We start from the raw sequence: 14,707 nt of genomic DNA, 5'->3' as shown, positions 1-14,707 counted from the left end.
ACAAGGGAGCAATTACTTAATAAAGCTGTATGAATATTTTGGCAATGTGTACTAAAACTGTCTAATGTGCCTTTATAGGCTTAAATTGGTCATGGGAAAGTACTATTTAAAAAATTTTGGAGATTTCTGTCACCAAAATATAGCCTGTAGTAGCAATGCTGAATAGAGTTTATTTCAGCTTGCATTTTCAGGGTTTTAAAAATGGCTTTACAGAAATTATTCCCAGATTAATGTCTCCACTCAGTCATGATAAGCAAAATGGAAAAAAAATTGGAAGTGTTCTTTTGCCTTTTCATTTACCCACAAGCTAACTTTCTTTGGTATTGGTAGGTATATGGTAATTTTAAATCAAAATGGAAAACATTCCATTTTTATATTTTCTGAATAGTAAAAAAATTTAAAGTCGTCAACTATCAAACATCTAAAGACAACTTTGAAAAGTTAAAAGAAGTTCCATTTTAGAAGAGTTTGTGAGACACTAATTTTGAATAAAATTATAACTGTTTTTGGACAGCTACCATTTAGCATTTAGTGCTACAGATAAGCCTTCAACCCTGCAGTCTGAGACATTATGCTCATTATCCATACTAATAGCTCCAGAAATTTCTGAAAACAAATTCACAGAGTTTGACATTTCTTGCTTTCAACAATCTCTTTGGCAATCTTCAGCCCTTATGTATATTAACACATGCAGTGTTAGTTAACATATTAATACTAGCAAATGTAAATGCATACAAACATTTTTTTTTTTTTTGTTATAATTACTTTCTACAACACTGTTGAATTCCATACTGCTCTAGAGATTTCTACATCCATCCCTCCCTTTTTCGGAGGAATAAGAGAGTATTACAGAGTGTAGAAATAATTACTTCTGAATACCTCTGCCATCCTTATTTTTTCTAATTAAAACTCACTATCAGAAAGGAAGGGGAAGAGAATCACATTTTATACATGGCTTCGATCCCAACAAGAGAAAGGCATGGAGCTTTTGGAGTGTGTCCAGAGGAAGCCCTGGAGATACTCCAAGGGCTGGAGCCCCTCTGCTCTGGAGCCAGACTGGGAGAGCTGGGGGTGTTCACCTGGAGAAAAGAAGGCTCCAGGGAGACCTTTAGAGCCCTTCTAGTGCCTAAAGGAGCTCCAGAAGAGCTGGAGAGGGACTTGGAACAAGGGATGGAGGGACAGGACAAAGGACAATGGCTTCCCACTTCCAGGGGGCAGGTATAGATGGGACATTGTGAAGAAATTCCTCCCTGTGAGGGTGGTGAGGCCCTGGCACAGGTCTCCCAGAGAAGCTGCGGCTGCCCCATTCCTGGGAGTGTCCAAGGCCAGATTGGATGGGGCTTGGAGCAACCTGGGATAGTGGAAAGTGTCCCTGCTGATGGCAGGGGGTGGAACTGGAGGGTCTTTAAGGACCCTTCCAACCCAAACCATTCTATAATTCTATGACATGATCTTTTGGGTAATTCTGAACAGGTGACTTGGCTTTATTTTCATGCCTGCATATGTACACATACTAAAAAGTGAAATAATGACTTAAGCACAAATAGGGCTGTTAAACTGGACAGAGTGAGGACTTCAGCCCATTTTTTCTCCTCCTGCCTCTCCAAGTGTAAACAACCTCTAAGACGGAAGCGATGCGAAGACGAAAGGAAGGAGAAAAAGGAGATGGAAAGAAACCCGTGTGAGACACTCCAAGTCCAAGGGAGCTCTGGAGGCGGTTTGCACCCACCATGGTGACTCATGACCTGCCCAGCAGCCTCCAGACTGACATTCTGCAGATAGTTGTGGCAGCGTTCCTTGTGCTCCTCCAGAGAACTGCGCTGCTTGTAGCTCCGGCCACAGTAGTTGCACTTGTGAGGCTTCCCCACTGCGGAAAGAATGAGAGCATCAGGTCAGATCCACGGCAGCCCGTTTCTGCAATCACCAAAGCTCACACCTCTGCCACAAACAACTCTTGTGGTGGAAAGACACCTAAGAAAGGTTACTGGTTACTTGAGCCCCAGGTCTTCCTCCCAGGCCCATTTTCCCACCGCACACACCTCCTCCCACCCACCGGCTGCTTTGCCCCATCCGTTTTTCACACTGACGCTCTATCAGCAGAAGGAAAAGGAGGAGGCCTTGGTGGCAAAGCAAATAAACAGATGCTGAGAGGGGGAAAATACCAACCAGCTGAATCACACCCCAGCACCAAGTCTCGTGGGAAAGAAACTTCTGAGGCCTTTGGCCCATGGCACAGCTGCTGTCACAAAAATGAGCTGCCCCAGTGGCCTAATTCTTCTCCCAACTGTAGGGAAACCTATTACGTGGCTCAGAGTTCTTTCATTGAGAATACTTTGCCAAAATTACTCAGGGAGTGCTGGAAAATAAATTGAAAGTAACTTTGGTAACAGCACTGCTGTGTGCCAGAACTGAACATCCACCAGTAATTCCGAGAGCAGATAATATAAAAAAATATATAGTACAAATATATATACATAAAAATACAAAAGGCCATGTACAGTGAAAATCAAGCCAGATGACTGCAAGACGTAACTCGAGTTTTTAATCTTTTTCATTTTGCTCAGCAGCATTAAACACAAACGGCAAATGCTTCTTAATACATGCAAAACCTGGCACCAAATTCTCATAAATTATACCCGTTTCATAGTATGTCATTAAGAAACCACAAGAATGGCCTAGCCCAAGGCCAGAAAGCTAGCCAGAAGGTATTTTGCCAAGTGGTGCTAATAAAGGCTTTTAATATAATTTAAACTTGTAGAACATGAACATTTATCCTCTAATAACTAAAGAGCTATTAAGTCAGTGCTGCAAGTCTAGTAAAACACCATCAGCTGCAAACTTCAGAGCTGGCTGAAGGAAGGGGAAGGTCAAACTTCCTCCAGAGTTTGAAAATCTTAGGTAAGATTTTTAGTTTCTGGCCAAAGCAATTGAGAACATCCTCTGTTGGGTAATCTACATGTTTCTATTGGGTTTGTCCCAATATTGAAAGCTTTTAACAGTCATTTACTTAATGAAATCTGAGCTGTACTAATTGCAGCCAAACTGCATTGTCACTGTTGGGATGGGGAAACGCAGGGAAGCTGTGGGGGGACAGGCACAGCCAAAATGAGCTGGGCAGAGGGCTCAAACATGAAAAAAGGAATTTGATGAAAAGAACATGCTTGCAGAAAGTTTTGAGTTTTCCCAAAAAGTTTGTATGCACATTTTAGTGGCACAACCAAGTTTTCCACCATGGAAAAAAAACCCTGCTGTTAGTAATTATCCAAACTGTGAATTTCTTTGTTTTGAGATAAGGTTTATCCTCAAGAAAGTGTGCCTTAGACCAAAGAGTGGTTGTGGCCTTCCTTTTAGCGTGCTTGCTTGCTTACACTGCTGCCATAACTGATGCTGGTAATGGAATTCTCAGTGGAGGCCCAGCATGAGACTCATTATCATTCCCAGAATAATTGCCTTTGATGTGAACAATCTGGATCAAGACACAGCTCTTAAACATAAACCAGCCAGTTCATTCTGGAGGCACCTTTAGGAAAACACACCAGAGGTTCCCCAGGATGGAGAGGCTTCTATAATCACCATTACAATGCTTAATTTTGCATCTAGATGGCATCAATGTCTGTCAGTCTGACACCTTCATTAGAAGCTAATGTGGTGTACAATAAAAAAATCCAGTGCAATGGAAGGAATTATGTTAACTGAGCTGAAGCAGGGCTGAATTAGCCCACCCAGTTTGGCTACTCTAAGCTATCAAGCAACTTCGATAAATTGTAAGACACAAGGAAAAAGGGTGATTGATTGTAGCTATTTTAGGCAGCTACAATAAATTACATTATTATCATTTAAGAGAGAAATATTCTGCTACAAGCTCATATCATAAAAAATAACAATTAACAGTCAAAAAAGAGGTTTTACTAGACCTCTTCAAATGGTTGCTCCCTGCATTGCAACCATTTCAGTAACTATTCACATACAAAATGGCAGAGCTTTTCTCATGATATCTGTGATGGTCAGCTACCAAAATTCCATAAAATTTGGAGGTTAATAGACAGGATAAAAGTTAATGATAAAGACATGATTTCTACAATATGTGGTTTGAGGAACATAATTCCTCAAGGAAAGAAATTGGCCCAGTACACACGTTCCCTTCTGTGGGGGGAAAATAAGAGAATAAACAACATGTGGCAAGTGTTGGTCATGTTGCTTAATACACAGCTGCAAAGAATGAAGTTTGTGAGCACCAGTTGAGTAGCATCAAGCACAACTCCCTCGGGTTAATTTCTCAACTCTGTCCCCCTTGGCTCTAGAGATGCAATCACATCATAGCCCCGAAGGTGTAAAATTATAAAATTTTAAAATCACACAGGCATTTACACTATAAAATTACAGAGTGACTGGGACTTGCGTTAAAGAGCAATTGATCAGGTCAGACCACAACGGAATCAGTTCTGATAGCAGGAGTTTGTGTCACCAGCAATTCTCACAGCCCGTTTGGTAAGACGTTCAGTGAGCTGAGGCAGCAATTACAGTCAACATTGTAGAAATTGTATCATTGTGACAAATGTCAAGCCACTGAAACAGCTGCAAATATCCCCTCATATTCTCAAAGAAGTTAATGACAAAAAAAAAAAAAGGAAGTGAATGTTGCCAGTGGGTGTATATTTCTATGTATTTCGTATTACCTGATAGAAAGCTGCAAAAGCCTTTTAGAGAATTCAATTTCAGCAATAATCTCAACAGCATACTTTGTTCCACAAAACAACCTGACACGAAACCACATGACTGAAGAAAAGTATTTCAGCCTTTGTCAAATATTTGAGTGTAGGTAAACAGCGATATTCAAAATTTACCCCAAAACACGTAGCTCAAACTACTGGGCATAAGCAGTCTCTGACTAAAGGGCACTGACTCGAGGGGAAGGAGTCCAACGGCACTACACCTACTAAACCCCTCTCAAAACCCCCACTAAAGATGGGTCTTTGTACCACAGGGTGATTTTCATTGGGAAACGACTCCAAGTTTGCTTGATGTGAAACTGCCTTCTCCAACATCCTCACATACAGGGACACCACACTCGGCGTCACACGCAACCATCTCCTGCCAAGCAAAGTCAGGCTGGAAATGCCTGGTTTGGGGTAATTAGTCTGTTATCAGCTTTTCAGGATCAACAATCAGATAAAAAATCACCGTCACTTATTCTCACAAAAATGACACGGCACAGTCAATGCAAACAAGCCCAAAAAACTTGACAAATCTTTAATCTGTTGTTGAAGTGGGAAAGACCAGAGTGCTGGGCAAAACCCAGTGGCCACACCTATGAAACAGCTAACTTGAAGAACATAAAAAAACCACTTTATATTTCTTACTGAAATGTCAGAATTTCCACACATTTAAGCTCAGATTTGGACAGATGACAACATGGCACAGAAAACCCACAGTGGAATCTCAGTCTCAAATGGAAAATATTATGACAGTCACAGTGAAAAAGACATTTAAATTTGAAGTACAATTTTTACCCTGGAAACAGGTGAACCACTCATCAAAATTCACAGCAAAATGGATTTTGCTTGTGAAATTAAAATGCTCATGTGGAAGGAGGAGGGGAAAGAGGAGGAGGACATAAAAGCTAGGTGTTTCTGAGTTAGGAATACTTTGAGTCCTGTGGGTGACCTTTGATAGCTGGGAAGTCTGCGTGCAGCGACAACGAGATGGTGTAACTCTAAGGTCAATATTCAAGACAGAAAGCAGACTTGGGCCTAAGGAAACTTCTTTACAGTCATAAAAAAAGGTCAGTGAAAGAGAAAGAGCCCGCAAGGCAATCTCTCAGCATTTTGCTCTCAAAAGAGATGGGAGTGAATAGCAGAATATAAAGTAAGTCAAAGGAAAACAACAAGGCATCCCAGGTACCACCTTGCCATAAGCATAAAGAGCAAGAAAGGCTTATGGAATGGGTTCAGAGCTGCAGTGCACTTAAGTGAGCTAAAATCCTGCCTCCCTTAGGAGCACTGACACTACACTCCCTGTTTTGGGCAGCACATTGTCCTCTGCAGCAAAGCAGAGAATTCCTCCCTGTCCATTCGCTGAGGTCCATGGCCACAGCTCGAGCCCTCACACGTGCTGCTCGGGCAGGGCTGGGCACCGCTGCCCGTGTGACGTGGGCTGGCCCGGTCCCAGGAACAGAGGCTTGCCCCAGATTTCCATTACTTTTGCTCTATTGCCCCGGCCAGACCATGGAAGTGGAGCCAGCCAGGATTTTTGCACTGCATGACCATCTAACACAGCTACTTTTGGCTCAGATCAAGAGACCCTCTGACAGCAGTGCACTGAGTGGGACTTACTTCTGTAAAATCTGAACTTCTGCTCAGCTTCCAGCACCCCAGAGCTGAAGCAAACACAAGTATTCTCTGACTGAAGCTTTCTGGAGCAGTGTTAAAATGTTCTTTTGAGCTGATACTTCATGGAATCACAGAATCACAGAATGAACTAGGCTGGAAAAGACCTTTGAGATCATCAAGTCCAGCCTCTGACCTAACAACACCTTATCAACTAAACCATGGCACTGAGTGCCACGTCCAATCTTTTCTTAAACACCTCCAGGGTCAGCAACTCCACCACCTCCCTGGGCATCCCAATGCTCAATCACTCCTTCTGTGAAGAATTTTTTCCTCATGTCCAGCCTGAACTTCCCCTAGCACAGCTTAAGGCTGTGTCCTCTTGTCCTATCAGTGGTTGCCTGAGAGAAGAGACCAATTCCCACCTGACTACAGCCACCTTTCAGGGAGTTCTAGAGAGCAATTAGGTCTCCCCTGAGTCTCCTTTTTTCCAGGCTAAACAACCCCACCTCCTTCACTCACTTCTCCACAGGTCTTGTGTTCTAGATCCTTCACCAGCCTTGTCGCCCTTTCCTGGATGCATTTGAGCATCTCAATATATCAGTGAGTCCCCCATCATAATCATAACCTTTATTAATTCACCAGTTGTTTTCTTCCCTCAAACTGGAAGGTGCCTAAGTGAAAGGAACTGTTCTGCAGTAACACAGGGCCTACAAAGCAGCCCTGTGCCTTGCATGGGACTTATCAGAGCACAATCAGCTTTAACACAGAGGTAGGAAATGTGATTTAAGGCACTGGGTTGGGACAAGGGAGCATACAGTTCACCTCTTGGTTACTACAAATTTGTGACTGCAGGCAAGTTATTCTGATTTCCTGGGCTTCAATTATTCATACGTGTGATTAAGGTAATAATTCCCTTCTTCGCAGCATGTAAATGAACTTGTGCACTTTGCCAGATGCACAGAGGCTAATTTTGCGGAGCACTCACAAGTAGGGAGACACAGAAAAATAGCACTGGTACCTCTACTGAGAAATTAAGGACTTAATAATACGCTGTGATTATATTAGATATGGGAGCGAACATTAAAGAGCGGGAGGAGATACTTAGGATGGCACAGAACAGAGGAACAACAAGAAAATCAAATCAGGAATAAAACAACATGTGGCATTGTGAGGCACAGAGGCCTTTCAGACTGGGAAACTGAGAGCAGGGGGATGTCAAATGCCCCGAGCTTGATGACATTTACCCCACATGGGACGAAAAAGAGAGGGTGCAATAGTTGCAGGAAGGTGGCAATAAAAGCTGCTGTGGTCCTTGCCACCTCCAGCTCCCCGTGCCAAGGATCTGAGAGCCAGAGAGGGCCGAGGCAGAGCTGAGGCTGCAGCAGGAGGGCTGAGGCTCTGGAGATGCTACACGGTGGCTGTGCCTCGCTACTGTAATTAAACATTGCACCTCGGCTTGTCTAGAGCTGCCTGGCTCAAAGTCTCACACACAAAAATATTTACATGAATAACAGACCCCTGAACGAACTAATCACAAAAAAAATTAGAGTGAGACCTAAGCCCATGCTGGCTCTGAGCAGCACGTAGCTTTGCAAAGGGAACTGCCTCCCACTCTGAAGCTGTATCTCACTGCTGTGCTTAATGACTGTAAATGTGTTAATTGAAATTCATGGGGACTCTTTGATGCGTTGCCTTTTTTTTTTTTTTTTGCCTGTGAGATTACACACACACACAATACTCATACACAGTGGACTTCAGAAATAAGGTCAAGTCCCACAGCCAGGACAAGATTGTCCAAGGCAACCTGCATGCAGAAGTCACAACATGTAAACATCTGAAATAAAGGCTAGAGCACACAAACACATGGACAGCAGACATACAGTGTCAAGTGCAACCTCTCCTGAGGGCCCAACCTGCAACATCTTAAAGCAATCTAATTTTCATAAAGAACAAAATCTCTAGTCATATTATGAAAATTTCACATTAATTTTTTAATTTTCCCAGTCCAAGAACAGGCAGCAATACCTGGGGTATGTTTCAAGTGATGTGGATACATTTCTGTACCTCATGGAATTCTCATGTCTCCATTTCACAAGGACCTTTTAGATGAATGTATTTTGGTCCAAGTATTAGGGTTCATGAGGCCATGTGGTAAAGGGCTGGGTCACCACCAGATCATGCAGTAGAGATCACACAAGTAGATTTGCTCTTTATAATAAAGTTTCTGGACATCTCAAAAGGTTCAAAACTCAATATGTAGCAGTACAACAGGAGAAGCCTACATACAGGTCTTGACTTGGAGCTTGCAACAGAGCACTCGACTGACTTCATGACCTTATGGCCCAATGCCTCTCAGTCAACATCATTATCAATTGCAATTGATATATACGTGGCTGTTCAACAGCCACAACATTTTGTGAGGTTCTCAGCAAACAAAAAGAAGCTTGTCCTGACTTTTTGCAGAGTGGCAGATAACTGATTTCTGTCGACAGCTACCACATCCTATTGCAGCTGGCAGTGAAACACAGCTGGATACTGTGGGACATCAGCACCCAGTGAAACAATGGCAAAACATCGCACCTCCAACCCCGGTGCTCTCTAGACACGCCCGCCTCTCCTGTAAACACCTCCAGGGCACAAACCAGCAGCTTGACACCTGCATCCACCTGCCAGTTGTTTACAGCACTGTCAAATAAGCAGCAAGCAGTGAGTACTGTACCAGTGTTCAGCTCTCCCTCCATCTGCCACAACAGGCAGTGCTGAACACCAGATTATACATAAACCCTGAGGACTTCATCCAAGCTACAGCTTGGCTAGAAGTAAATGCACGAGTCAGGAGAAACTTTTCCTATCCATACATTTTCTATAGGAACCACACAGCCAGAATCTAGAGTAAATCTGTAAATATCAATGCTCAGGTACAAAATTTAAGGGGTTGGGTCTTTATCTGTACCTTCAGGAGGTTCTGCCTGCCGCCTGTTATTACTTTAATAGATGTTTTAATTTATTTTCCAGCTATTAGTGGCTGTGTTATATGATTCATTAGATTGTATTTACTTATTAACTAATCTGCAGAAATTTACAGATAAAACAATGTTTCAATCTGCCACCAGAGTTATAAATAAATAGGTGCCCTTTTTGTGCCAGAAGTCTAACAAACAAACAAACAAACAAACTCCTGTTTCATTGGCACAGTCACAGAATTACTGAAATCTTCCAAATTGCCCAAATATTCACACAGCTCCTGCTGCAATCTTGCAGCACCCATTCAAACCAAGAAAAAGCAACAATCTTACACCATATTTTTTTTCCTTTGCAGCACAGAAGATGCAGCACATTTTTTTCCTGCAGCACCTGTTCACTTTGCAGGTTGGTATGTTATATCTGTGTATGTGCAAAAAACAAAGGAAAATGTACCTGTCTATGTGAAAACATGTAAATAAACTATGCACCAAATCAAGGAAAACACAGATAGGGACAATAATGCTGCATTTAATTTTGAAAGAGATGAAATTCATGGATACGTGCTCCAATTCTATGGCTCAAGAAACACGTATTACACTACATAGAAGCTCTCCTCATATATTTCTCATAGTTTAACTGCTCCATTCACATCCGGCAAGAGGAACATAACACTCAATTTTTAGTTTATATTAATGTCAACAAAGCATTCTGATTTCCCTCCCCACATATATTTGGACATTTCAAGTGCAAATGCTCTGCACTTAATGCTGTGAGGCCACTGACCCAGACGCACTGTCCAAGTCCCACACCAACATGTCCCAGAAGGTCCAGAACCCCAGCACTAATGGGATTGCTAGGAATTCTACATGGATTCTGAAATGTTTAAATAACATTAGAAAAGGACTCTGTTTAGATTGTACTCTGGTGCTGAGATGAACTAACACAAACCAGGAAGTCCACCAAATAATTGGTGTTTTATCACATGGTTGGCTTCAAAGTGACTTACAAGCAGCCAGGTTTATCATCATTAACTTTTAAATGGGGTAGAGGCCTTCCACGGAATACAAGAGGTCACTTTGGAAAGTCCACCCTGCAATGTCTCCGTGCTATCTAGATGTGGGTGGGAACAGGCTGAAGAAAGAGGTTAAACCTTAACTCTGTGATTTTCCATTCCACTTCAAACCTTTAACATTATATAAAGTTGACTTGATAAAGAAGCGTATTAATTGGTTCACAAGGCAAACCTTCCAAAACGTGCTTTTTGGTTAGTCTTCATTTTAACCCAGCAACAGAGAGAGCAGGTAAAATGCAAACAAGTATAGGTTGGCCTGTTGCTCCTCTCTGTCAGTGCCACAGCTCAGCAGGAATGTCAGGAGGTGCCTGGAGATCCACAAGTCATCCATCGCAAGCCCAGTGCCACTGCAGGTGGGGAGGAACAGCTCCCAGGGACAGCGCAGGGTGTGGGCACCTCGGTGCAGATCAGGAATGCTGCTGGACAAACACTCCCTTCGCAAGAGCTTTTGTTTGGGGGTTTTTGTTTCCTCTTTGGGTAAAACTAATGTAGATGTTGGGCCAGATTTCTTTATGGAAGCAATAACCTGAAGCCAATTCATATCAGCTGTGTGCAGTTTGCATTTATCCCAAGTGCAGCCCCTTTGCATATCCTGCAGAAACCCCTGAGCATTACAAAGCCAACAGAATCTAAGAATTATTTGGAGCAGGCAGTGTCAGAGTGCTATCAGGTATCCTATACTACATAAACAACTGGAGATAGAGAGACATCATGTTTGGCTTTCACTATAACAATAAGTTTTCTCCTGCATAAAATCACTGAGCAAGCCCTTTAACTCATTTCTTCTCATCCTGTGGCAATGATTTCCCCTGTTCCACCTACATGCTCCTGTGTGAGAAAAAGCATCTTTTAGCACCTGGCACCTTTCAGTTTTATGTCTTGTATTAGCAGGTAGGAAGAACATACTCCCTTCCTGTAAGTTTTCCCTTTTCTTGTCACTGTCAGAAACAAAGTTTTGGAAACAGACAATTAAGACCAAGCTGTCATGAAGATAACAGCAACTTGGGAAGAGTAATACTGACAGCTCTTCTTCTTTTCCTCACCACTGATGTTGGGAGTTTTCACTTATTTTGATCAAGGCCAACGTTGAAGGAAACCTTGTTTCCAAAAGCAGGTCAGGCTGTGAAACTAATGGGCTCCTTTGGGACATGAAAATTGTTATTCACACTTTCTAACTGCCCAGGAATCAGTGTGGCCCATGACTTCGTACTACCCGTATCAAGATCTGCTGTTCAGGCAGGCAGTTTTGCCGGGTCTTGCACCAGGGTCAAATGAGGTCAAACAGCAGGAGAGCCGACTCTCTCCTTCCACCTGCGCAGCTTTCCCATCCCCTGCTCTTGCTCTCTGCCTCACATCATGTGTGTTTATCACCAACAATGCAGAGCTGCTTAAAATAAAGGTGGGACTTTTCTCACCTACACCAGTGGTCTTTACTGCTCCGCAGTCAAAATTAACCACAGTATTTGGCAGGAGGAAATCATGGCCATTTTGTAAAAACAGATCTCAGCACAACAAAAATAACAGTAAAGGTATCCTTTAAAGGATGATGGGGTCCTTTAGGAGAGGAGTCTGAGATACTGGACAGCTTCTGTTCTAGCACAAACCTCTACATCAAGTATCAAGGTCTGATATTGCAGCTAGATTAATATTTTCTAAGTAATAAAATTCTGCAATTCCCATTAGTCTCAATATTTTTCCTACATGGTGTTGTTGTTTGTGGGTTTTTTTGGGGGGGGAGGGGGTTGTTGGTTGTTTGTTTCAATACAAAAAATAAAACCCAACAATTTCAGAGTACTTCTTAATACCCAGGATTTTTTAGGTTTGTTCAGCAGAGAGAATGAGTAGAAAGGGAGGAAGGAAGGAAAGATTTGGGGGTTTAGGATGTTTCCTTTTTGGTGCAATTAGCTTTGCACTACAAGTCCTGGATAGATCCAGAAACTAATTGTGACTGAAAGGGAGGTTGACAAAATGTAAGGGAATTAAATATGGGTGTGAAATTAAAAAGGAAGAAAAAGAAAAGAAGGGAAGAAAAAGTAGCTGCTTAGTCTGAAAGTAAAGACAGAAAAGCTGGACAACAGAAAATAGCTTTCTAAGCATCCAAAAATACTTTAAAAATGTTTCCTGCAAAAGCAGGGAATTTAGGAAACTCTTGAATATACTTAACTACATTTGATGAGAAAAAAATCAAACTGAAGGCTACACTAGGCTCTTTGAAATAGGTGATTTCACCCAGAAGTCTAAATCAAGAGTGAAAATATGTAAATTCTCCTGTTCCTCAATACCTAGAAGAAAAAAAAAATATCTTTTTTTACATCTATTCTTTTAATTTGTGTGGAAAGTCTTGTGAGTCAGCAGATGGGAATTTAGAACATCTGGGTTCATTCCCACCTGTGACACTGATGTCTTGCCTTTGTTAAGTCCCTTTCTGCTGGCCCTCTGGGTTCCTCCCCCTGCAGAAGGTGGCTGGACAGTAAACCCTCCTCTCCTCTTTTCTTGGGCTGGAACGCAGAGAAATGACTGCATCTCACCAAGAGTCATCTTGGTGACCTGACACAAAATGGCCTTTCCCTTCTCTTCACCATGGCGTGATCCTGTCCCAGGGCCTGCACTCCAGCATTTCATGCTGATCAAGGCAGAAATCTTGTGCTTCTCAGCCAGAACTGTACTTGCAGCCTTTCAAAGTTGGCTCATTTTTAGCTCTTGGAACAAACTTCCTACTTGTAGAAGACCATATGAACATAATGGATACCTTTTTCACAATATAGCTAGCATGGACATTTTACTATGGCACGTAAAAGTCCAACAAAGCACTTTTCCTGCAGCTGAACAGCTTCATTCCAACACGAGATGCCAGAAATCAAGGTTTGATGCTGCCTGATAGAAATGTAGCTATGGCTAGTGAGACACACCTGGTCCTACCAACAGCATTACCAACACCCGCAGTTTCACCCCAAGTTAGACACCCGGCTCCTGAGTCAGCGGACCAAAGAGGAAAAGTTACCTTGCATGTTTGCTTGCTCACTCCCTTCCCACTCATGAAATAAATATTGTAAGGTAAATAAAAAGGCAGTTTATCACCTTGCACTCTTATTTGTAAGAATCTGATACGGGAACCCAGAGTCGTGATGTTTGAATTCCTGGAGTCAGAAACTCATCAACAGTGCAAACTCTGCGGAAATGTGTCAATATCCATGGAATTTCTTCAGATTAGTAAAACTACAATCGATACCAAAACATCAGCCAAAACCATTAACTACCTGATTTCCTACTTGAAATTTTCCACTCTTCCATTGCTTCAAACTTCAGAATTAAGATGGATTTACTCCCCAGATGTTCTCCAATTTATGCCTTAAATAATCTCCCTGTTCCATCCTGGTGCTTTATAGGAATAAAACTAATATTTTATATGCATCAGAGAATAAGGTGTCTCCTATAAAAGATTAGGAAGCCATTCTAAGTGGCACATTCAGTGTGCATTTACACTATGGGCTCCATACCCAGTACACTGACTGTATCAGTTTTTGTTTTCATAACCTATTCCTGACACCCAACAAGAACTGGGAGTGCTGCTCCAGGATTTGGCAAGAAGGAACAGGCTGTGGATGAGCAGGTTTCTCTGACTCACCTACACGGATCAACAAGGAAAAATAAAAGGGAGAGGGTGGGGATTGCAAAGGGAAAAAAAAAAAGAGAGAGAGAGGAGTGACGTGCTCCTTTGGATGCAGTGTGTAATGCTGCTGGCAGACTGCCTGCTCCGCTGCCACAGAGTTCCAGACATGCCAGTCCAGCTGACTCAGCTCTTTGGAAGAAGGAAAAGGAAGGGAGAAATTTGTCAAACGTTTCTGATACCTGAGGGACAGGGATCTCTGGGCTCTCCTCAGGGATCTTTGAACCCTGCTTTCACACCAGGGACTTCAGTGGTGCCCCCAGAGGGGTATTAGACATGCCCACATGATAACCCTGCTCGGAGAACTGCTTATGTTTGTACCAAATCCTGCCTCTGTGGTTGCTGGAAAATTCACCAGCACAGCTTTATCCCACAAACCAGAAATGTCAGGCCTTTCCTAGCCAAGGCTAACTGCTCTCAGACAAGACACTGTCTCCAAGGAAACGAGCAAAAAGCAGGCACATGAAGGGTATCCAAGTGAGAGAGAGTCTATGGCCCATGTCACTTTTCTATACAAAAATCTCAACATCAGATTATCCCCAGTGTATTTTTTGCATGCGATTTATTTTTTAGGAAGACCTTGAAGTCCTTAAATCATCTGGGCTCTGGCCAGCTGTGAGGCCAGCTCTGTCCCACGAGGCAACACCTGTTAGGAACAGCCCCAGCTCTGCCTGG

At 42.6% G+C, this 14,707-nt stretch overlaps 1 protein-coding gene across 14 annotated transcripts in view; it reads right to left on the bottom strand.

The window, feature by feature from the left end:
- Positions 1-14,707, bottom strand: part of IKZF2 (IKAROS family zinc finger 2) — a 118,214-nt gene that overhangs the window by 20,936 nt on the left and 82,571 nt on the right. For all 14 annotated transcript variants that reach the window (XM_072931872.1, XM_072931877.1, XM_072931870.1 and 11 more), the window contains one exon: positions 1,730-1,867. In XM_072931872.1, coding sequence (XP_072787973.1) covers positions 1,730-1,867 — 138 coding nt within the window. The remainder of the gene's footprint in view (positions 1-1,729; positions 1,868-14,707) is intronic.

This window comes from Taeniopygia guttata, chromosome 7, assembly GCF_048771995.1.
Source record: "Taeniopygia guttata chromosome 7, bTaeGut7.mat, whole genome shotgun sequence".
NCBI lineage: Eukaryota > Metazoa > Chordata > Aves > Passeriformes > Estrildidae > Taeniopygia > Taeniopygia guttata.
The sequence above is the reverse complement of the archived record's forward strand: the minus strand, read 5'-3'. Positions and strand labels throughout refer to the sequence as shown.